Here is a 24,539-nt window from a genome sequence, read left to right as displayed (position 1 = left end):
TGTATACAGTCTCCAAATAATAGCCAGGATGTGAAATACAAGTTATAATGGGAGGTGGAAAAGGGATGTCAAAAGGATAACATTATGATTGTGATGGGGGATTTCAATAGACAGGTAAATTGGGAAGAGCAGGTTGGTGCTGAATTTCAAGAGTGGGAATTTATAGAAAGCCTACGTTATGGCTTTTTAGAGCATCTTGTGGTGGAGCCCACTAGGGGAAAGGTAATTCTGCATTAAGTGTGTAAAGAACCAGTTTTGATTAGGAAGCTTAAGGTAAAGTTTGAGAGGGAGAAGCTAAAGTCAAATGCATCAGTATTACAGTGAAGTAAAGGGAATTACAGAGGCATGAAAGAGGAGATGGCCAAAGTTGATTGGAAGGGGAAATGAGCAGAGATGACAGTAGAGCAGCAATGGCTAGAAGTTCTGGGGGCAATTTGGAAGGTGCAGTATAGATGCATCCTGAAGATGAAGTGATATTCTAAAGGAAGGGTAAGACAACCATGGCTGACAAGGGAGGTAAAAGATGGCATAAAAGGAAAAGAAAGGGCATATAATATAGCAAAAAATTATGGATTGGGAATCTTTTAAAACCAACAGAAGAGAAGTAAAGCAGCCAGAAAGAGGAAAACGATGAAATATGAAAGTAAGCTAGACTATAGTATAAAAGAGGATACCAAAAGTTTTTTCAAATATATAAAGAATAAAAATGAGGTTTATTGGACTGCTGGATAATTCTACTGGAGAGGTAGTAATGGGAAACAAAGAAATAGTAGATGAACTTAAGTATTTTGCTTCAGTCTTCTCTGTGGAAGATTCTAGCAGTATGCCAGAAATTTGAGTGTGTCGGGGGCAGAAGTGAATATAGTTGCTGTTACTAATGAGAAGGTGCTTGGGAAGCTGAAAGGTCTGAAGTTAGATAAGTCACCAGACGGACTACGCCCAGGGTTCTGAAAGAGATAGCTAAAGAGATTGTGGAAGCATTAGTAATGGTCTTTCAAGAATTACCAGTTTCTGGAATGGTTCCAGAGAACTGGAAGATTGCAAATATCACTCAGCTCTTTCAGAAGGGAGGGAGGCAGAAGAAATGAAATGCTTGGCCAGTTACCCTAACTTCAGTGGTTGGAAAGACGTTGGAGTTGTATTATTAGGGATGAAGGCTCGGGATACTTGGGGGCACATGATAAAATAGGCTAGAGTCAGCATGACAAAGGGAAATATTGCCTGACAAATCTGTTGGAACTCTGAGGAAATAACAGGCAAGATAGACAAAGGAAAGTCAGTGGATGTTGATTTTCAGAAGTTTTTTGACAAGGTGCTGCATGCGAAGCTGCTTAACAAGATAAGATCCAATAGTATTACAGGAAAGATACTGTATGGATAGAAGAGAGGTTGGCTGGCAGGAGGCAATGAGCGTGACTAAGGGGACACTTTACTGATTGGCTTTCGATGACTAGAGACGTTCCGCAGTGTCTCATGTTGGGACTGCTTCTTTTCACATTCTATGTTCATGATTTGGATGACTGATTTGATGGCTTTATGGCTAAGTTTGTAGACTATATGAAGATAGGGGAATGTAATGCTGAGGAAGCAGAGAGGTGAATCTGCAGGTCTTGGACAGATTAAGAGAATGGACAAAGAAGTGGCAGTTGGAATATAGTGTAAGCAAGTATATGATCATGCACGTTGGTAGAAGAAATAAAGGCATATGCTATTTTCTAAATATAGAAAATCCAAAAAATTGAGTTGGAGGAGTCAGCGGGAGTCGCTCATGGAGTGAGTACTATTTTGGATTCGCTCCACAAACATTACTTTTTTTTTAACCTTTGATCACCCTTATTCAGCTTATTTTTACCTATACCGAAAGTTTCTTTGTTAATTTTTTTTGAACTTACTGTTAAGAGTTTGTCGTGAACTTTTGAAGATGTGCAAACAGAAATATCTCTCAGGTCTAAAGGACGAGAACCCGGACGCAATCCGAACGGTAACGGAAAGAAGCAGGCACTGCCACAACACACTCAATTAACTTATGAATTGTTTATGGAGGTTTTGGACAAAGAATTTGATGAACTACAACAATTTTTTAAACAAGATATAAAGGCTTTTCAAGATTACATGGTTAAGACGGATTCAGTAATTAACCAGCAATAAGCTCTTATCGCATCTCTGCAAGAAGATGCTCGGAAGCGAGATTTGACTATTGAAAAACTGCAACAGGATTTAATTTCGACCATTAAACTGATGGAAGCACTTAAAGCCAAGAGTGACTATTTTGAGAATCGGTCCAGAAGACAGAATCTACGTATACTTGGTCTTCCAGATGGCATAGAAAAAGATGACCCTTCGAAATATTTTGCTCAACTATTAAAAGAAGCATTTCCGACGATTTTCCCCAAATAACCCTCCTTTATTGGATCGAGCACATAGAATTCGGCGTCAATCACCGAGTGCTACAGACAAACCTCCGGTTGTAATTGTCCGGTTTCACTATGTACACGACAAAGAACAACTTATTCGTGCAGCTCATAGGGCAGGAATGGTTAAATTTCAAGAATACTGCTTCCGTCTGGTTGAAGACTTTAGTCCTGATCTTTTTTAAAAAAAAAAGGCTTTTTAAACCGTTGATGGCTGAATGTTATGAGAAAAATCTGAAACCTGCGCTCCTATACCCTGCGAAGCTTCGAATCTCTCCGTCGAATGCTCCACACCAGGTTTTCCTTTCAACTTCAGAAGCGAGAAATTATCTGGAGAAGAACTTCCCTACTGCTATAGACACCAGTCTTTAATAAATGAACGATTCTGATCATGTAAGATGGTTCTCGATTTCTTAAACCAGAATTAATCTCTGGTTATTGGTGTAGGTTTATCCTATACTTTATACTTAAGTTAAAGTATGTTTTCGTCATATCAATTGCTTTGTCTTATACACTTTAACCATTATACTACATTCTTGTCTATTAACTTTGTTCCTTCGAAGGTATATTTTCAACCCTTTGAAGGTGAATATTTTTTTGATTAAGATGGTGGTTTTTCGAAAAAGATTTTTGGTTTTGCTTAAGATGGCGTTATTTTTTTCTTTCTTTCGTCGTCTTCCTACAATGCATCGCTTATCGTAGCTTAAATATTTTTTGTTTTGTCTGGGCTAGAGCCTAATTTATAAGTTTTTTTTAGTGACTATTCTTATTTTTTACAACTAACTATACTTAGAAATATGGTTTTTATTATAGCGATTTTAATTTTTAAGTTGGGGTGATTTTTTTATATATCCTTTATATATGGAGTGTTCTTCCGCTGACATAGGGGTAGAATTAGTCTCATTCTTTCCTTTTATAAGCCATATTTTGGCTTTTTCTCTTTTTCTTGGGGGGTGGGGGGACGGTCTGTTTCCTAATTTTATTTTTTTTTGCGCAGTTTTTGTTAGTTTTTTCATTTGGGCTGTTTTTGAACTTCAAATATGTCTGCGTAGTCGTCACTTCCAGGTCCCCTCTTTACTTTTGTTCCTCTTCCGGGTGCATGAGTTTACAAGTTGGTTAACCCTTTCTATACCAAAGGGTTGATTTTAGAATTATGGCTCAGACCATTAATTTTGTGTCTTGGAATACTAATGGTTTAACTCATCCAATTAAACAAAAGAAGATTTTCAAAGTATTCCAAAGACTTAATGCTCATATCATTTTTGTACAAGAAACTCATGTGAGGAAGGAGGACAAATCTCGTTTTTTTAGATTTTGGCGGGGTCAACAGTATCATGCAAATTTGAACGCTAAAGTAAAAGGAGTTTCAATTTTTATTGACTCCTCTATTCCATTTGTTCAACATGATATTTTTTTCGGATCCGAATGGTAGATTTTTGTTAATTATGGGTTTACTTTGTAATAAAAAGGTTGCTTTGGTTAATGTTTATGCTCCACATGTGGATTGTCCTGACTTTTTAAAGTCTTTATTTACTTCTTTACCCAATCTAAATGAATATAAGTTAATAATGGGTGGTGACTTTAATTGTTGTTTAAATCCTTTGATGGATAAATCTTTATCTATTCAGACTTTACCTAATAAGTCGGCCACTTGTATTAACTCTTTTTTGACTGACAATGGAGTTTTTGATGTCTGGAGATTTCGGCATCCTAACGACAAAGAGTTTTCTTTTTTCTCACATGTTTATCACTCTTATTCGAGAATTGATTATTTTTTTTGTTGACTCTGGTTTTATTCCATTGGTAATTGGTTGTAACTATGATATTATAGCTATCTCTGACCATGCTCCATTATTACTTTCTATGAAATTTACGGATACAGTTTCTAATGCCAGACAATGGCGATTTGACTCTACCTTATTGCAAGACTCGGACTTTATAAAATTTATGAAGGAGCAGATCGACTTCTTCTTTTCAACTAATTCCGCAGATGATATCTCCTGCGGAACACTTTGGGACACTTTTAAAGCGTATATACGTGGACAGATTATCTCTTACTCTGTTGGCTTGAGAAAACGTACTAAGACGGAAACTCTTTTATTGGTCGATAAAATTAAAGAGATTGATAAGAAATATTCGATTACTCCTAGTAAGGAGCTTTACAAACAAAGGGTTGAACTTCAAATGGAACATAGTTTATTACTTACATTCTCGATTGAAAATCAATTAATGAAAACCAAATCTGATTTTTATATACATAGTGATAAATCTGGTAAACTGTTAGCTAGTCAATTGAAGAATGCTTTGGTTAAACGTCAAATCACTAAGATTTGTCAGCAGAATGGGAATTTGACAGCTAATCATGATGAGATAAATAAGGCATTTCAAGACTTCTGTACCTCCCTGTATCAATCTGAATTTCCTCAGGATCGTAATACCATGTGTGATTTTCTTGGGAAATAAAATTTTCCAAGATTATCATCTGATGATCTTTCAATATTGGATACTCCTATTACGGATGTAGAAATTAAAGGGGCTATTTCCTCAATGAATTCTGGGAAAGCACTGGGTCCAGATGGTTATACAGTTGAATTTTAAAAAATTTTTTCCGCTACTCTTTCCCCTTGGTTATGTAAGGTTTTTGAGGAAGCCATTAGATTGGGGAATTTGCCACAATCTTTTTATAGAGCTTCCATCTCTCTAATATTGAAGAAAGATAAAGACCCTACTGACTGTGCATCCTATAGACCAATATCTTTATGAATGTAGACTCCAAGATTTTTTCCAAGTTACTGGCATCCAGGTTGGAGAAGCTATTACCCAAAATTATTTCAGAAGATCAAACCGGTTTTATTAAAAATCGCTATTCTTTTTTCAACATTAGGAGATTATTGAATATTGTTTATACTCCCTCACATGACATTTCAGAATGCGTGATTTCATTAGATGCGGAGAAAGCATTTGATAGAGTTGAATGGCCTTACTTAATGTGTTGGAAAAGTTTAATTTTAGTCCGATATTCATATCTTGGATTAAATTAATTTATCACACTCCAGTAGCCTCAGTGTTTACCAATAATCAAAGATCTCCCTTTTTTCGCCTATTTTGGGGCACTAGACAAGGATGTCGTCTTAGCCCATTACTATTTAACATTGCCTTAGAACCTTTGGCAATTGCCATCAGACAATCACAGGATATTTTGGGTATTAATCGTGGGACAGACATTCATAAGTTATCTTTATATGCAGATGATTTATTACTATTCATTTCTAACCCTGAGAAATCTATCCCAGCAGTTTTATCATTATTGGCTCAATTTAGTGAGTTTTCTGGGTATAAGTTAAATCTTAATAAAAGTGAATTGTTTCCTTTGAATAGACAGGTCTCAATATATGGAAATTTACCTTTTAAATTAGTTAATGATTCTTTTATTTATTTAGGGATCAAAATCACAAAAAACCGTAAAGATTTATTTAGATTTAATTTTTTACCCTTAATTGATCAGATTAAAGGTGTGTTTACTAAGTGGTCACCATTATCTTTATCTCTAATAGGTAGGATAAATGCTATTAAGATGGTTATTTTAACTAAGTTTTTATATACCAATTTTTATTCCGAAATCTTTTTTTTACTAATGTTCATTCAAAAATTTCCTCCTATATATGGCAGAATAAAAATCCCAGGTTAGGTAAAATATATTTACAGAAGACAAAGAAGGAAGGCGGGTTAGCATTACCTAATTTCAGATTTTATTATTGGGCAGTTAATATTAGATACTTGTTATGTTGGTTGAAAGATTGGGGTGGATCTTTCGGCCCTCATTGGGTGAGTTTAGAAATTAAATCTGTACCAGCTTATGCTCTGGGTTCTATTTTAGGGACTTCTCTCCCTTTTGCTCTCTCTAAATTGCCGAAACGAATTGACAACCCGATAGTTAAACATACTTTATATATATGGTTTCAATTTCGGAAATTTTTCGGGTTGACTCAATTCGTTTTAAATAGTCCTATTGTATCTAATTGTTTTTTCCACCCTTCCACTATAGATCAAGCTTATTCGGCTTGGAAAACTAAGGGATTACTAAGATTTTCTGATTTATTTTTGGACAATTGTTTTATGTCTTTTGAGCAATTATCCAACAAATATAACTTGCCTACATTTCATTTTTTTAGATATTTACAGATTAGACATTTTTGAAGTACTGTACTCCCTATGTTTCCAAATTTTGTGCCTTCAGATATTTTGGAGAGTTTGTTTGAATTAGACCCTTTTCAAAAAGGGCTTATTTCAAAACTTTATAATATAATTATGAAGATACGTTCAGAGCCCCTTTTTAAGACCAAAAAGGATTGGGAAAGAGAGCTTAACCTTATTATTCCTAGTGAGAATTGGGATAGAATTCTTCAATTAGTTAATACATCATCGATATGTGCCAAACATTCATTAATACAATTTAAGGTCGTACATAGGGCCCATATGTCCAAGGATAAATTAGCTCATTTTTACTCTTATATTAATCCTATCTGTGATAGATGTCAATCTGAAATCGCGTCTTTAACTCATATGTTTTGGTCATGTTCATTTTTGGAAAAATATTGGGAAGATATTTTTGATATTATTTCTGCGGTTTTGAATATTGATTTACAACCTCATCCTATTACCGCAATTTTTGGTTTACCAATGTTAGACTCACTGCATTTATCTTCTTCTGCCCGTCGAATGATTGCATTTCTAACTCTGATGGCTAGAAGATCAATCATGTTGAATTGGAAGGAAATTAACCCTCCCACTGTATTTAATTGGTTCTCTCAAACTATGTTATGTTTAAATTTAGAAAAAATTAGAAGTGGTGTTTTTGATACTTCTATTAAATTTGAAAAGTTATGGAGACCATTTATTCAACATTTTCATATGATGTAATATGACCCTGTTCCAAGTTCATTTGATTTCCCAGCTTTTAGCTTATGTATGTTGAGAGGACCGGAAGTGACGGCATTGATGAATATTTATTCTTGTGAGATATTATAAACAGCCCTTTTTTTCCTTCTTTCTTTTCCCAATGTTTCTTTTTTTCTTTTTTTTTGCTGCTTTTTTTCTTTTTTATTAGTTATTAGATTAGTAGATTAGCTAATTTTGCATTATATATTTTTTTCTTTCTTTTTTCTGTTTTTTTTAATATCATATATTATGAAATGTTTAGACTTACCATGTTCATACATATACTGTATGGTTTATGTCTTGGTAAACTCATTTATACTGTAACTATTGTTTATGTCTTTTCATCTGTAATGGAATTTGTATGTTTGTAATTTCTTTTTTTTATTTATCATTTGTATTTTGTCCTTATTAATAATAATAAAAAGATTTAGAAAGAAAGAAACAAAAAACTGAGTTGCAAAGGGACTTGGGAGTCACTGTAGGATTCTCTAAAGATTAACTCATAGGTGGAGTTGGTGATAAGGATGGCTAATGCAATGCTTGCACTTATTTTGAGAGGGCTAGAGTATAAAAGCAAGGATGTCATGCTGAGGCTTTGTAAGGCATTAGTCAGACTGTACTTGGAGTATTATGGGCAGTTTTGGGCCCTTAAATAAGAAAAGATGTGCTGACATTGGAGAGAGTCCAGAAGAGATTCAGGAGAATGATTCTGGGACTAAAATGGTTAACATATGAGGAGTGTTTGATGCCGCTGGGCCTGTACTCACTGGAATTTAGAAGAATAAGGAGGAATCTAATTGAAACCTATCGAATATTGGAAGGTCTGGATAGGGTGGACACGGGGAGGATGTTTCCTATAGAGGGTGAGTCCTGGACCAGAGGTCGCAGCCTCAGAATAGCAGGATGTCCATTTAGAGTGGGAATGAGGAGGAATTACTTTAAGGAGAGGGTCGTGAATCTGCGGAATTCATTACCACAGGCAGCTGTGAAGGCCAAGTTTTTATGTAAGTTTAAGGCAGAGGTTGATAGATTCTTGATTGGTCAGGGCATGATGGATACAGGTAGAAGGCAGGAGAATGGGGCTGAGAGGAAAATTGTATCAGCTGTGATGAAATGGCGGAGTAGACTCGATGGACCAATTGGCCTTATCCTACTCCTATATCTTATGGTCTTATGGACAAGAGGACACAGCCTCAGAATAGAGGGGTGTCCATTTATAGACAATAGACAATAGGTGCAGAAGTAGACCATTCGGCCCCTCGAGTCTGCACCGACATTTTGAAATCATGGCTGATCGTTCACTATCAATACCCAGTCCCTGCCTTGTCCCCATATCCCTTGATTCCCTTTTCCATCAGATATCTATCTAGCTCCTTCTTGAAAGCATCCAGAGAATTGGCCTCCACCATCTTCTGAGGTGGAGGTGAACAGAGATGAGGAGGAACTTCTTTAACAAGAGGGTAGTGAATCTGTGGAGGCCAAGTCATTGAATATATTTAAAGCAGAGGTTGATAGATTCTTGGTTAGTAACAATATTAAAGGTTACTGGGAGAATGCAGGAGAATGGGCTTGACACGAGTAATAAATCAGTCATGATGGAATGGCAGAGCAAACTTGATGGGTGAAATGGCCTAATTCAAATTTCAAAAGAAAATTTATTATCAGAATATGTACATGTCACCACATACAACCCTGAGATTCTTTTTCCTGCAGGCATACTTGGCAATCTATAGAAAAGTAACTGTAAACAGAATCAATCAACAACAAGCTGCAAATACAAATATAAATAAATAGCAATAAATAATGAAAACGTGAAATAACAAGATAAACTGTCCATCGGTTATGGCAACACCAGAAATAGAATGAGCGTAGCTATCCCCTTTTGTTCAAGAGTCTGATATTTGAAGTGTAGTAACTGTTTGTGTGTCTTATTTTGATTTTTTGTCTTATGGTCTTATAACTTTCAGATTCTGTAAGTCAGTAGAAAAAGGCTAAATTGTTATGATGGTATTTGATTCTATTTTTGTTTACAGAGCTTGAGCAGTAACTCTGATGTGAGATCCCGAGGGCCCTTTCGGGCTGTGATTAAGGTCCTCAAGGACTGTAAAAATAGTGCAGGGTGTCTGTTCTTCAGGTAAGAGATTTTGTATGATAGTTAAGAAGTATGTGCTTTAATTCTACACGTAACTGCAAACTGATTGATGCTAGTCGCACACAGTATACATGAATGACCAAGGTTAACCAAGCTTAGGAGTTGATCCTCAGTGGATATTTCAATCTTGGAATTTCCCTACAATTACAGAAGATTCATCTTGAAATAATCAGGCATTTCTTGTATTATATTAGGAAGCTGAATAGAAATTAGTGGCATCAATTTTCTCCTTCGAAACAAAATTACCCTGTTGCTTCTGAGTTGGGTTTTCATACTATCAACATGTGGGATAAATTAAATGAATGAAGAAAAATTCCAATTAATTTCATCAGTTTAAGTAGAACTGCAAATCTGCAGGCTGGACAGTGCACGAAGAGAATATCCTTGAAGCAACTTGTTTCAAATCATGGGATAAACTTGCATTTCAGGCTAACCTTTTGGCAGTTTTTGTATTTCAGGCTACGTAGAGAACATAAATGATAAATTATTGGCATTTGTATTGCAACTAATAATTGAAAGAGGTGAAAAATCGAAGTTTCCTTGATTATTATCTTAACATATCTCTGTAGGCCTACATTTAATTTAATGTTACTGTTGTCCTTTCTTTGATTATAGGTATGATCTGAAAGAATGTTCAATTTGCTTAAGAGAACTGAACGATCCCATCCTGCTTCCATGTGATCATTTTTACTGTTTAAAATGTATAAAGTTGTGGCTTGAATCAGGACAACAACGAATCTGCCCACTGTGCTGTACTTCTCTAGCTGATGATTATGTACCAGCGGTAACAGAAGAAATAAGGTATTCTATAGGTGTTAAGAAACTGTACGATTTCAGTGTATTAAACAATTAAAAATTGAAAGCAATAAACTAGATCTCAACATGAGAAGAGTTTGAATATGTAAATACAGTATTATTTCCTTCTGTAAACCGAACTGGGGATATTTGCAAGAATGGCAGGCCCTTCCTGCAAATATTTTTTATTGTGCAAAGCAGATGACAAAACTGCAGATCTAAGCATTAATACAAAGGTAATTGTGGATTAAGCTTTCATGATAAACTATTTGTTATAAGATTTGGAATGATAAGCCAGAGCCTAAACACAAAACTCGCAGCAAGTAGTGGTTTTCTTCTCAAGGCACCATTGTAACTGTGTTACTGCTGTTTCTTCATCTGCACAATAAAAAAAAGGTTGCAGGAAGGGCCTGCCATCCTTGCAAATGTCCCTTGTTTGGTTTACAGAAGGAAATGATGCTGTACTGTATATCCATATTGAAACTTATCATTCATAATAAATTATAATTCAAATTGACATTTTGATCATTCCTCAATATAATGCAGAACTGAGTCCGTTAATTGCAATATACTGTATATATATTCATCTTATCACTATGTCTTAAAAATCACTTAGTCCATGTGTGCAGTTATAATTCTCAAGTGATCTGAAGGAAAGTAACCATTTTCAGGGTTCCTTGCAATGCTACAGCTTTCAAAGGAATATTACAATTTCTTGGCTTTGTCATTAATGTGTTTATTTTTATTGCAGCGAAGCTGTAGCAAAATTAGTCATATTTCGCAAGAGGTGTGATGCATTTTTCGTAGCTTTGGTTTCCATGGTCTGCTTCAAAGATGACTTGCCACCAACAAAAGAAGTGATTGGTGATCTGCTCTCTCTGTTAGTTATTCAAAAGACGGGACATTCTAATGACTCACAGAAAGGTCAGATTACTTTGAAGAGTTATGTATCTTTTACTTTTTTAGGTGGATTCATTGCACAATGTGTTTGGTCTCAACACTTCTAACCTTGTATGAGAGAAATTCAATAATTATCAGAGTAGGTTCAAGGTTTCAGAGTTTGATTGGATTCAATGTGTTAGCCAATTGAAGGAGGCAATTTACTCTGAGGGAGAACCATCACTGAGAATCTTCATGAAGCAGCTTTCCAGGTAGTGAAGGCGTGCTTCTTTATACACAGCCTGAACCATCTGCGGGTTGCCTGTGCATGTTGGGAAGTCATGGAAATAGTACTGCACATTGTTCCCAGTACACATGCCTAGATATCTCCAGGCATTAGCTTGTCAGGTGTGCATAAGTGACAAAATTGAGAAAATAGATTGCAGGAAGCAGGTCACTCAGCATCTGTGGAGGCAGAAGATATAGGTTGACATTTTTGGCTAGGACCCTGCATTAGGATTGAAAAAGGAAAGGAGAAATTGCAGGAGAAGAGAGGCTGGGAAAGAGGGTGATAAGTGACAGGTGGAAGTAAACGGACTGAGATTGTTAAGCAGACAGATTGAGTGGAGGAAGGGGTGGGAAGGGTGAACAAAGGGAAAATAAAACTGGGGGTATGCATTAAGTTAAACTTAGTTTTCTTCTCCATTTGTTAATTTTTTTCATGTCTCCCCATACCTGCTTTCATCTGCCCATCATCCCCACCCTAGCTATCACCTACCAGCCCAATGCCTCCCACAACAACTAACCCCCCTCCCCACACTTCCCACCTCCCTACAACCTTGTACTATTATAATCTGGTAATCTTTTCTCTTCCCTCTTAGTCCTGGTACAAGGTTCATTCTGAAGCATTGATTTACATATTTTGCCTTCAGAGGTAACTTTTGAGTTCTCCCGGCATTCTGTATCTTTTGTTCCAGAGTCTAGTCTCTTTCGTCTTCAAATAAAATTAAAATGTTGCTTTGTAATTCAAGCAGCCCTGATGTTCTGCAAAATATTTTTATGGCAATTTAATCAAGTAGTTACGTATATAGTTCATTAAACTTCACTAGAATTTCTAAGGCTGTATGAGTAATGTCTTCAGTTTCATGTGGTATCACTTTGGAATTAGATTCATACTTGTAGTGAGCCTAAAATTTTGGATTGAGAAGTGGGAATGTAAGTGGTAAATGAATGTCTGAGTTGGAGCTGAAACATAACGCTTGGTTACTGAATGGGAAACTGTTAAAATTATCTGTTTTAGCTGCTCTGGTAGCCCAATATGAGTGCTCTGTGACTCAGTTTAAGGCACTCTTCAGCTAGAATTAAGGGAAAATAGTTGGTTGACTAGGCAAAAGTAGGTGAGTTGATCAGCTCTTGGAAGATCTTTTTAAAAACTGCCCTGGTCATACAAATGTTTCCATTGGTTGAATAGTCACCTATGCTTAAAATGCCCAATGAAATCTGATCTGTTTTTAAATTGTGCTCTTCATAGTAAATATATTGTTATAAACTTGATATTACAAATGTTTGTACCTGTGTAGATACTCTGACAATGTTTTCTGTTATGGGTACTTCTCGAACGGGTTGTCAAATGACTGTATATCCATTTTCATTGTTAAATTCATTGCCTCTTCCTGCCAGGAACTGCTTTCAGTAAAATGCACTACCAGTATTCTAAACCATTTTCTAAGTTGCACATTTATCTCAAGCGTAACATTTGTTACTTTTCCTTTCTATATTAATTGCCTTTTTATTTTTCCACAGATCAGTACTTTACCAGTAATCTTTCACCATTTGATGAAGCAGTTGATCGAAATCCTGTTGTTCGTTCCATTGTTCTTAAGCTGCTGTTAAAGTACAGGTACAATCTATTGATTGGTTTTAGTAATACTTTACATTTGTTGTAAAGCTGGAATTAGTTATGAAAGAAGAGTGGCATTAAATAGTAATATTTTACTTTCATTCCAATTACTTCACTGCAATTTCTAACATCAAATGAAGTCTGTGAAAACAGTGGCCACTCAACTGGGGATATAGTAAAGATGTAGGATTTACATTTTATTTAGTACACATCAGGAAATCTCACAAAAGAAACTTGCTTCAAAAACATCATGCTGTTAGCCAGTGCTTTTGCATTGTTTTCATTTAACAGTGTTTGTTGTGACTTTACTACTGTAGTTGCCAATATTTCTTAATATTTTGGATGAGTGAATGTTTAGATTCTGCTCAGTGTATCTATCACCAGACTTGAGGAATCTTTCCTCTTCAATTATGTGTCCCTTAGTGTATCCGTTAAGGTACATGAGATCCATGGATACATGATAGATTGGTTTGAACACAGAAAAGAGAGATTGGAGTTGGAGAGGTGTTATTCTGATCGGAGGTCTATGACCAGTGATATTCTATAGGGATCAGTACTGCACTATTTTTATGATACATAGAATTGATTTGGACAAAAGTGAAACTGGACAACACAAAAACTGGCAGAATTGTGCATGGTCAGGAAGGTTGTCAAAGGATGCAACAGCATATTGATGGTGGAAATGAGTGAGAAATGGCAGATGGATTCAATTCAGACAAGTGTGAAGTGTTGCACTTTAAGAGGCTGAATGGAAGAAGGAAGTATACAGTAAATGGTGGGACCCTTATGTATAGAGGGATCTTGGGTCCACTTCTCTGAAAGTTGCAACTCAAGTAAATAGAATGGTCAAGAAGATGTATTGTTGGAGTATTGGGTATAAAATTTGAGAAGACTTGTTGCAGTTCTATAATATACAATAATTATGTTAATTAATCAGCCATATGATGAAATGGCAGAGTGGACTCTATTGGCCGAATGGGCTACTTCTACTCTGATATATTGTGGTCTTAAAACTTTGTTTAGGGCACATTTGGAGTACTGGTGCGGTCTGGTTGCTGAATTACTGGAATGATCTGCAGGTTTTCAAGAAGCTGCAGAAGATGCTCACCAGGATATTATAATCACAAAAAATTCTGCAGATGCTGAAAAACTAACATACTTGCACCAAATGCTGGAGAAACTCAGCAGGTCAAGCAGCATCTGTGAAAATGAATAAATAGTCGACATTAGGGTTGAGTTTCTTCTTCTTGAGTCCTGAAGAAGGGCCACAGCCCAAAATATTGACTGTTCATTTCCACAGATGCTGCATGATCTGAGTTCCTCCAGCAGGATATTGTCTGTATTAGAGAATACGAGCCAAAAGGAGAATCATGGACAAACTTGGATTGTTTTCTGTGGACCATTGGACACTGAGGGGCAACTTGTAGAAGACTATAAAATTATGAGAGACATAGATGTTCTACAAATTCAGAGTCATTTTCCCAGGGTAGAGTTTTTTTTCCCAAGAGTCGTCTTCCAGTGAAACCATTGGAGAAGTTACTCAGGTTAGGAATTAAGCACAGGGCAGGTCATTATTTGCAAACATAGTTGAGTTTTTTTGAGAAAGGGACAAAAGAGTTTGAAGATAAAGCAGTGGACATTACATAAATGTTCCTTGTCAACGTCCTCATGGTAGGTTGTTGGACCTCAAGAGATAATTTGTAGAATGCCTAAGGGATGGCTTCTCTTTCAATATTTTTATTAATATTATATAAATTGCATGAATACAAATACAGAATTCATAAGGATGCAAGTAATACAAATTATATTTAAATCACAGTAATATGATCACTGTATCCCATATTCCAAATCAATCATGTAGGGAAAAAAGATTGAATTATGAAATGAAATAAAATAAAATAATTGTATTTTGTTAAAAGAAAAATCTACCCCCACTACCAAAATGAACTGGTTGGTGGGGGAAAAAAAGGAAAAAAATACCTTCCCATATAATATTATAATAATAATGGCTCAGATCCATACTTTAATAACAGTTCAAAGACATTAGAAAATCGTGTTTAGATTCAGAAATTGAACAGCGAAACTTCTCTAGATCAAGGCACAACATAACTTCAGCTAGCCATTGAACAGGAGTGGGCAGGGCACCCTCCTTCCACTTGAGCAAGGTCGCCCTCCTGGCTATAAGAGACATAAACGTCAATACCCACAAATTAGATGGCTTCAGTTTTGTAATAATGTCCTCAACAATACCAGACATGGCAGTCAAGGGATTGGGCTTAAAACTAACATTGAAAAGTACAGAAAAAGTTTGAAATACAGCTTTCCAAAATTTTTCAAGGCTTGGACATGTCGAAAACATGTCAATTAGTGTGGCCACTCCATTAGTACATCTATCACAGTAAGGGGAAGAAATGTCTGCATAGGAACAAGAGAGCTTGTCTTTAGACACGTGAACTCTATGTACCACTTTGAATTGTAATAAAGAATGACGAGCACACAATGATGAAGAGTTAATCAATTTTAAAATAATCTTCCAGCTCTCTTCAAATATGAAAATCTGTAAAACCTTTTCCCAGTCTCCTTTAATTTTATCTAAAGAGGCCTTTTTCAAACCCAACAGCAGACCGTAAATGTAAGATATTGAACTGTTGTCAAAGGGTTTCAGATTAAAAATTGTATCTATTATATTCTTATCTGGACTTGTAGGGAATGTATGTAGTTGGGATCTTAAAAAATCTCTAATCTGTAAGTATCAATAAAGTGAGTATTGGAAAGGTTAAATTTCATTGAAAGTTGCACAAAAAAAAAGATTCCCTCCATTAAACAAATCCTGAAATCGTTTATTACCCAATCCATCCTGCTGATTGGAGGGTGGCTAATGTTGAACCACTTTTCAAGAAAGGAGGGAGAGAGAAAACAGGGAATTATAGACCAGTTAGCCTGATGTCAGTGGTGGGAAAGATGCTGGAGTCGATTATAAAAGAGGAAATTACGACACGTTTGGATAGCAGTAGAAGGATCAGTCTGAGTCGGCATGGATTTATGAAGGGAAAATCATGCTTGACTAATCTTCTGTAGTTTTTTGAGGATGTAACTATGAAAATGGACAAGGGAGAGCCAGTGGATGTAGTGTACCTGGACTTCTAGAAAGCTTTTGATAAAGTCCCACATAGGAGATTAGTGGGCAAAATTAGGGCACATGGTATTGGGGGCAGAGTACTGACATAGATTGAAAATTGGCTGGCTGATGGGAAACAAAGAGTAGTGATTAACGGGTCCCTTTCAGAATGGCAGGCTGTGACCAGTGGGGTACCGCAAGGTTCGGTGCTGGGACCACAGCTGTTTACAATATACATTAATGATTTAGATGAAGGGATTAAAAGTAACATTAGCAAATTTGCTGATGACACAAAGCTGGGTGGCAGTGTGAAATGTCAGGAGGATGTTATGAGAAAGCAGGGTGACTTGGACAGGTTGGATGAGTGGACAAATGTATGGCAGATGCAGTTTAATGTGGATAAATGTGAGGTTATCCACTTTGGTGGCAAGAACAGGAAGGCAGATTACTATCTAAATGGAGTCAAGTTAGGAAAAGGGGAAGTACAATGAGATCTAGGTGTTCTTGTACATCAGTCAATGAAAGCAAGCATGCAGGTACAGCAGGCAGTGAAGAAAGCTAATGGCATGCTGGCCTTTCTAACAAGAGGAATTGAGTATAGGAGTAAAGAGGTCCTTCTGCAGCTGTACAGGGCCCTGGTGAGACCCCACCTGGAGAATTGTGTGCAGTTTTGGTCTCCAAATTTGAGGAAGGATATTCTTGCTATTGAGGGAGTGCAGCGTAGGTTCACAAGGTTAATTCCTGGAATGGCGGGCCTGTCATATGTTGAAAGATTGGAGCGACTGGGCATTACACTGGAATTTAGAAGGATGAGAGGGGATCTGATTGAAACACATAAGATTATTAAGGGATTGGACATACTGGAGGCAGGAAGCATGGGTGAGTCCAGAACTAGAGGCCACAGTTTAAGAATAAGGGGTAGGCCATTTAGAACAGAGATGCGGAAAAACTTTTTCACCCAGAGAGTGGTGGATATGTGGAATGCTCTGCCCCAGAAGGCAGTGGAGGCCAAGTCTCTGGATGCATTCAAGAGAGTGTTAGATAGAGCTCTAATAGATAGCGGGGTCAAGGGATGTGGGGAGAGGGCAGGAACAGGGTACTGATTGTGTATGATCAGCCATGATCACAGTGAATGGCGGTGCTGGCTAGAAGGGCCGAATAGCCTACTCCTGCACCTACTGTCTATTATCCTATTCCTTAAAGGATAGGTCAACTAAAGACAGTTTTTAAAAAAATTAGAAAAGATTGGACTCCAAAGGGAGAATCTCAATAAACCAAAATGTTTTCTAAACTGTAACCAAATCTCAAAGTATGTTTGACCACCACATTAGAACAGTTTGTTGTTGAGCTCACTGAGGGATCAGTGTGCTGGATTGGGTGTTGTGCAATGATCCAGACCTGATAAGGGAGCTTATGGTTGAGGAATCCTTAGGGAACAGTGATCACAATATGGTATGGAGGGGCACAGGACCGAAAGAAGCTGCAGAAGATTGTAAAACTAGTCAGCCACTAGCCTGCAAGATACCCAGGACATCTTTAGGGTGCGATGTCTCAGAAAGGCAGCTTCCTTAAAGGCAACATCCAGCACACAGGGCATGCCCTTTCCTCACTGTTACCATCGGGTAGGATATACAGAAGCCTGAAGGCACACACTCAGCGATTCAGGAACATCTTCTTACCCTCTGCCATCCAATTCCTAAATGGGCATAGAAACTTTGGACACTTCCTCACTTTTTCTTTAATATACAGTATTTCTGTTCTTGCACTTTTTAAAAAAATATATTCAATACATGTAATTGATTCACTTGTTTGTTATTATGTTTTATTTATTATTAATATTATTATTTTCTCTGTGATAGATTATGTATTGCATTGAACTGCTGCTGCTAAGTTAACAAAATTCACGTTGCATACCAGTGATAATAAACCTGATTATGATTCTTAATTCACTTTGAAATTTGAGAAGGAGAAGCTAACTTCCAATGTGTCAGCATTTCAGTGGAATAAAGGAAATTACAGTGGCACGAGAGGGAAATTGGGCAAGGTTGACTGGAAAGAGACAGTAGCAGGAAGGACAGCAGAACAGCAATGGCTGGAATTTCTGAAAAAACTGAGGAAAGTGCAAGGCAGATATATTCCAAATGAGAGGAAATTTTTGAATGGAAGAAGGACACTACCATGACTGACAAGTGAAATCAGAGCCAAAGTTAAAGCAAAAGAGAGTGCATACAAGGAAGCCAGAGCTAGTAGGAAGATAGAGGATTGTGAAGCTTTTTAAAAACTTGCAGAAGGAAACTAAGAAGGTCATTAGGAAGGAAAAGATGAATTATGAAAGGAAGCTGGCGACTACTATCAAAGAAGATACTAGAAGTGTTTCTTTTAGTATATAAAGAGGGTTGAGGGTAGATATAGGACCAATAGAAAATGACGCTGGAGTTATTGTAATGAGAGACACAGAGATGGCAGAGGAACTGAATGTGTATTTTGCATCAGTCTTTACAGTGGAAGACATCTGCACTATACCGGACATTCAGGAGTATTGGGGAAGTGAAGTATGTGCGGTGAAAATTATGACTGAGAAGGAGCTCAGGAAGCTTAATGGTCTGAGAGTGGATAACTATATTGGACCTGATGGAATGCACCCTTGGGTTCTGAAGGAAGTAGCTGGAGAGATTGCAGAGACATTAACAGTGATCTTTCAAGAATTGATAGATTCTGGCATTGTACCGGATGACTGGAAAATTGCAAATGTTACTCCATTATTGATGAAGGGTGGGAGGCAGCAGAAGGGAAACTTTAGACCAGTTAGCCTGACATCAATGGTTGGGAAGTTGTTGAAATCGATTGTTAGGAATGAGATTATGGAGTACCAGGAGGCACATTATAAGATAGGCCAAAGCCAGCATGGTTTTCTTAAAGAAAAATCCTGCCTGACAAACCTACTATAATTTTTTTGAGGAAATTACAAGCAGGGTAGACAAAGGAGATGCAGTAGATGTGGTGTACTTGGATTTTCAGAAGGCCTTCGACAAGGTGCCTCACATGAGGCTGCTTAGCAAGATAAGATCCCACGGAATTACAGGGAAGTTGCTAGCATGGGTGGAGCATTAGCTGATCGGCAGAAAACAGAGTGGGAATAAAGGGATCCTGTTCTGGCTAGCTGTCAGTTTACCAGTGGAGTTCCATAAGGATCGGTGTTGGGACTGCTGCTTTTTACGATGTATGTCAATGATTTGGACTATGGGATTAATGGAATTTTAGCTAAATTTGCCAGTTATACAAAGATAGGTGGAGGAGCAGGTAGTGTTGAGGAAACAGGGAGCCTGCAGAGAGACTTGGATAGCTTAGGGGAATGGGCAAAGAAGTGGTAAATGAAATACAATATTGGAAATTGTAGGTCATGCACTTTGATGGAAGAAATATACGGGAAGACTATTATTTAGATGGGGAGAGAATTCGAAATGCAGGGATGCAAAGGGACTTGGGAGACCTTGTGGATGATATCCTAAAGGTATCCTCCAGATTAAGTTGGTGGTGAAGAAGGCGAATGCAATGCTGGCATTTATTTCTGGAGGTACAAAATACAAGAGCAGGGATGTGATGTTGAGGCTCTATAAGGCGCTCTTGAGACCACACTTGGGAGTATCATGTGCAGTTTTGGGCTCTGAATTTTAGATAAGATATACTGATGTTAGAGAGGGTTCAGAAAAGATTCATGAGAATGTTTCCAGGAATGAAAGGATTACTGTATAAGGAACATCTGGCAGCTCTTGGGCTGTATTCCCTGGAGTTCAGGAGAATGAGGGGGATCTCATAGAAACATTCCAAATGTTAAAAGGCCTGAACAGATTAGATATGGCAAAAGGGAGTGCAGGACAAGAAGGCATGACTTCAGGATTGAAGAGCATCCATTTAGAACAGAGATGCAGGGAAATTACTTTAGTCAGAGGGTGGTAAAGGACATCAAAGGGTATGGGGAGAAGGCAGGGGAGTGGGGATGACTGGAGGAATTGGATCAGCCCATGATTGAATGGAGAAGCAGACTTGATGGGCCAAATGGCCTGTTTCTGTTCCTATATCTTATGGTGTTATGGTCTTGATTCAGAAGATAACGATGCATGGGATCCAGAGAGAGTTATAAGTTTGGATTCAGAAAGGCTTGCCCATAGAGTAGACTGGAAGGGTAGTTGGATGGATTAGCAAGTTTGCAGATGACACCGAGATTGGTGGAGTTGTGTATGGTGTAAAGAAGTACGAAAGAAATCTGTGGTGTATAGATCTGTTATAGATATGGGCAGGGAAGTAGCAGATGGAGGTTAATTTGGGCAAGTGTGAGGTTTATCACTTTGGGAGGTCAAATAAAAGGAGAAAGTTGATGGCACGCTTGTCTTCACTGGCAGGAGTGTTGATTATATGAGTAAAGAAGTCATGCTGCAGCTGTATAAAGCTTTAGTCAGACTGCTTTTGGAATACTGTGTGCATTTCTTGTCACCTTGTTGTAGGAAGGATGTAGAGATTGTGGATAGAGTGCTGAAGAGGTTTACCAGGATGATGCCCGGATTCAGAATCAAAATTGGATTTAATATCAATAGGTTTCAGTAGGTACATTTAATGTCAGAGAAATAATTACAGTATGCATCCTGAAATTCTTATTCTTTGCAAACATCAACAAAAACAGAGGTGTTCCCCAAAGAATGAATGACAGTTACAACGTTAGAACCCCAAAACTCCTCAGCTCCCCCTCCCATGCATAAGCAGCAGCAAAGCAATGAGCCCCCCTCCCCCACAGGCTAAAAAGCACCTGGACCGTGCAGCAAAGCATCAATAAAGACACAGACTTGCAGTGCCCCAAAGACTACTCATTCACCCAGTAATTTGACATACCACAGGCTCTCTCTTTCCCTAATAAGGGAAAAAGAGGTGACCCTGCTTCAAAGCGAGAGGAAAGACATAACAATACAGTTTGCCGATTTATGGTGTTCAAAGTCTGTTGCAACACTTTTTCCAAGCCCTGTGCCCAAAGAACTCAGGTCTCTAGGCACATAGCCAGCAGCCAACTCACTGCTTTCGATCTTCTATGTACTCCCATGACACGTCAGCTTGTGGCACTGACCTCTGCCTGCCTGCCTCCAGAGCCACAAAGATCTGGCACCCTGAAGGTGTGCTAGTCTTTCAGGCCGCATCCTTGGCATATCAAAAAAACGGCCGGTCGTGAGGCTCTGAGAACAGGTACCATTTCCACAAAGAACTGAAGTCAGCGTGTAACTCCAGGTCAGATTCTTCAAAAGAACCCTGACATACGAGGGGTGTTTGATAAGTTTGTGGCCTAAGGTAGAAGGAGTCAATTTTAGAAAACCTAGCACATTTATTTTTCAACATAGTCCCCTCCTACACTTAGTCCAGCGGTCGTGGAGCATACGGATCCCTTCTTTGTAGAAGTGGTCCACAGCAGGGGTGATTGATAAGTTTGTGGCCTAAGGTAGAAGGAGATTAGTTGTACAGCTCTCGTTACATGCACAGGCAGTTCATCTGTGAGTGAAAATACAAAAAGTTTGAAGTTGGAAGCTCATCTCCGTCTACCTTAGTCCATGTACTTATCAATCACCCCATGCTGTGGACCCCTTCTAGAGGTCCAAGACGCCAACTTCTATAAAGAAGGGATCCATATGCTTCATAACCGCTGGACTAAGTGTGTAAATGTAGGAAAAATAAATGTGCTAGGTTTTCTAAAATTGACTCCTTTTACCTTAGGCCACAAACTTATCAATCACCCCTTGTATATCATGTAATTTGTTGTTGGATTGAAGGTTATGACCTATAAGGAAAGATTGGACAGACTTGGTTTGTTCTCCATGCATCATGGATGTCTGAGGGGATACCTAACAGAAGTTTATAAAATCATTATAAAGCTTAGGCTGTCAGATTTTTTTTCCCTCAAGACAGAAATGTCAAATACCAGAAGACATACTTCAGAGGTCAGAGGGAGAAAATTTAAAGGCAGCATACGGGGCAAGTTTATTTTGCAGAGTGATAGGTTACAAAGGGTAATAGTTGAAGCAGACTTTGTGGAGTTTAAGAGGCTTTCAGATAGATGCATGAATATGAAGGTAAAGGAGGGATATGAATGATGCACAGGAAGAAGACATTAAGTATAAATTAGTATCAAAATCAGCACAGCATCATGGGCCAAAAGGACTGTATGTACTGTTCTAGGTTCTGCGTAAATGTAAAATTGTAGAATGAACCGATTTGAAGTGAGAGGAATAGTTTTTTCTTTACGTAGAATGTGATAGGTTCTTGGAGCACATTGTCAGAGGACATAGTGGAGAAGATGCAATAGCAACATTTAAAAGGCATTTGAACAGACACATGACAGTCCATGAAGCGAATGTACCATACGTAGGCAGATGGGGTTGTTTTAAGTGGACATCATATTTGTCAGAGATGTTGTGAGCCAATGGGCCTGTCATATGCTGTACTGTTCTTTATTTTATTAACAGGATATTTACTACTTCATTAGAAATGAAATTGAAGTGTCAGGGATATAGTTCTAAGATAATTTCCTTGCTATGTCACAATTTCATAGTCTTGCTGCAGATTACAAAGTATTGTTGCTTCTGCCAAATTGATTTCCTAGAAGTTTGTTGTACTAGGGAAAATCCAGGATGAGGTGCATATGATTTGTTTTTTTTTATTCACCTTTGGTTTGAATGAGGTTCTTTAAATGATTTTTGTTTAAATGTTAGATTCTTGTTTAAGCATGCCTTGATGAGATTTCGTTTTATTCCTGACTAAAAGTTATTCTCATAAATTAATGGTGTCCTTACTTTACAATTAAGATTGGTATGATAATTTTAAGCCTCTCGTGTGTTAATGGCCTTTTGTATTTTAACTATACATTTCAGCTTTTAGTATTTAATTAAAAAAACTAAATGTCTTCCTTTCAGTTTTGCTGTTGTTAAGGATTACCTGCAGTGTTATCTGTCTGAAGTTCAAAAAACAAAACTTGGTCAAGAAAATAAGGCTGAACTCTATGCACTGTTTCTGAATTGTTTGGAGGTATGTTCACCCAGAATCATTACCATTGATGTTATGACTCTTAAATGATGTTCTACTGCTGTTGAAAATTATTCTTCACACAGCATCTCCAGGTATTGCACAAGATATAATACAATATTACACAATATCCCACAATAGTCCGTAAGTTGCTCTCTGGAATTGCTCTGGCATTCTAAGCAGGACTGAATGGTCTGGTATGCCAAGATGCTGTTTATGAATTCAGTTTGGTGTTTAGTATGATCATCCCTCAGAAGCTGGTGGGTAAATTGTCCTTGTGAGGGCTCACCACCTCTCTCTATAACTGAATCTCATAGACTTCTTGACAGAAAAACCACAGTGGGCCTATGTTGGCAGAAACATCTCTAGCTCCATCACACTGATCATCAGCATCCCTGAGAGCTACTGCTGGATCCAGCTCAATCCAACTCATCAAGTTACAGTGATTGGTCTCACCAACAACAGCAATGAGACGGTATACAGGGCAGAGCTAGAGTGGCATGTAGAATGGTGTAAACACAGTAACATTTTTGCAAATGTGGACAAGACTAAAGATTGTGGACATTTGGAAGATGCAGGCCAACAACCCCTCACTGCACATAAACAGTTCCTCCATGGAGAGAGTTAGGAGCACCAAGTTTCTGAGAGTGCACATAATGGACAATCTGACTTGTCTTCAACACCAACTGTTTAGTCAAAAAAGCACAGCAACGTCCCCACTTCCTGAGGAGATTGAGTAAATGAGTATCCCCCATTTTAACCAATTTTTAAAGGAGCACCATTGAGAGTGTCCTGACCAACTGCATCACCAACTGCTCTGGGAATTGCAAGATATCTGACCACAAGACTCTACAAATGATTGTGAGGACTGCTGAGAAGGATCATCAGGGTCTCACTTTCACCTATCTGAGATATTTATCAGGAGCACTGTGTACACAGGGTCTTTAGGATTGTCAAGGATCCCTCCCACAGTCTCTTTGACCCCCTACCATCAGGATGGGTCCCATAGCATTAGGACAATGATTCTTGGGATGCAAAACAGCTTTCCCCAGGCCTTGAGTCGACTGAACTCCCTGCCACCACCCAGGTTTCATCACTTATGAAGTGCCAGTAGAGCTACATTGTTTCCTTTTTGACTTGTGTCATAAATGCACCTGATGCTAAACCTCAATCATCTGAAATATATTTAGTTATTTGTGGTAGTACTGCTTTATATTGTGTGTGAATTATATGTACTGTGTTCACCTTGGTCTGGAGGAATGTTGTTTAACTTAGCTGTATATTTGTATA

The 24,539-nt window shown here is 37.8% G+C and overlaps 1 protein-coding gene across 1 annotated transcript in view; it reads left to right on the top strand.

Annotated features, from left to right (window-relative positions):
* rnf213a (ring finger protein 213a) overlaps positions 1-24,539 on the top strand; it is a 218,203-nt gene that overhangs the window by 144,858 nt on the left and 48,806 nt on the right. The window contains exons 41-45 of the mRNA XM_059948403.1: positions 9,383-9,483; positions 10,117-10,302; positions 11,048-11,220; positions 12,979-13,075; positions 23,141-23,252. Of these exons, the coding sequence (XP_059804386.1) occupies positions 9,383-9,483; positions 10,117-10,302; positions 11,048-11,220; positions 12,979-13,075; positions 23,141-23,252 (669 nt within the window). The remainder of the gene's footprint in view (positions 1-9,382; positions 9,484-10,116; positions 10,303-11,047; positions 11,221-12,978; positions 13,076-23,140; positions 23,253-24,539) is intronic.

Source organism: Hypanus sabinus, chromosome 23, assembly GCF_030144855.1.
Source record: "Hypanus sabinus isolate sHypSab1 chromosome 23, sHypSab1.hap1, whole genome shotgun sequence".
Lineage (NCBI taxonomy): Eukaryota > Metazoa > Chordata > Chondrichthyes > Myliobatiformes > Dasyatidae > Hypanus > Hypanus sabinus.
This window is presented reverse-complemented; position numbering and strand designations above follow the sequence as displayed.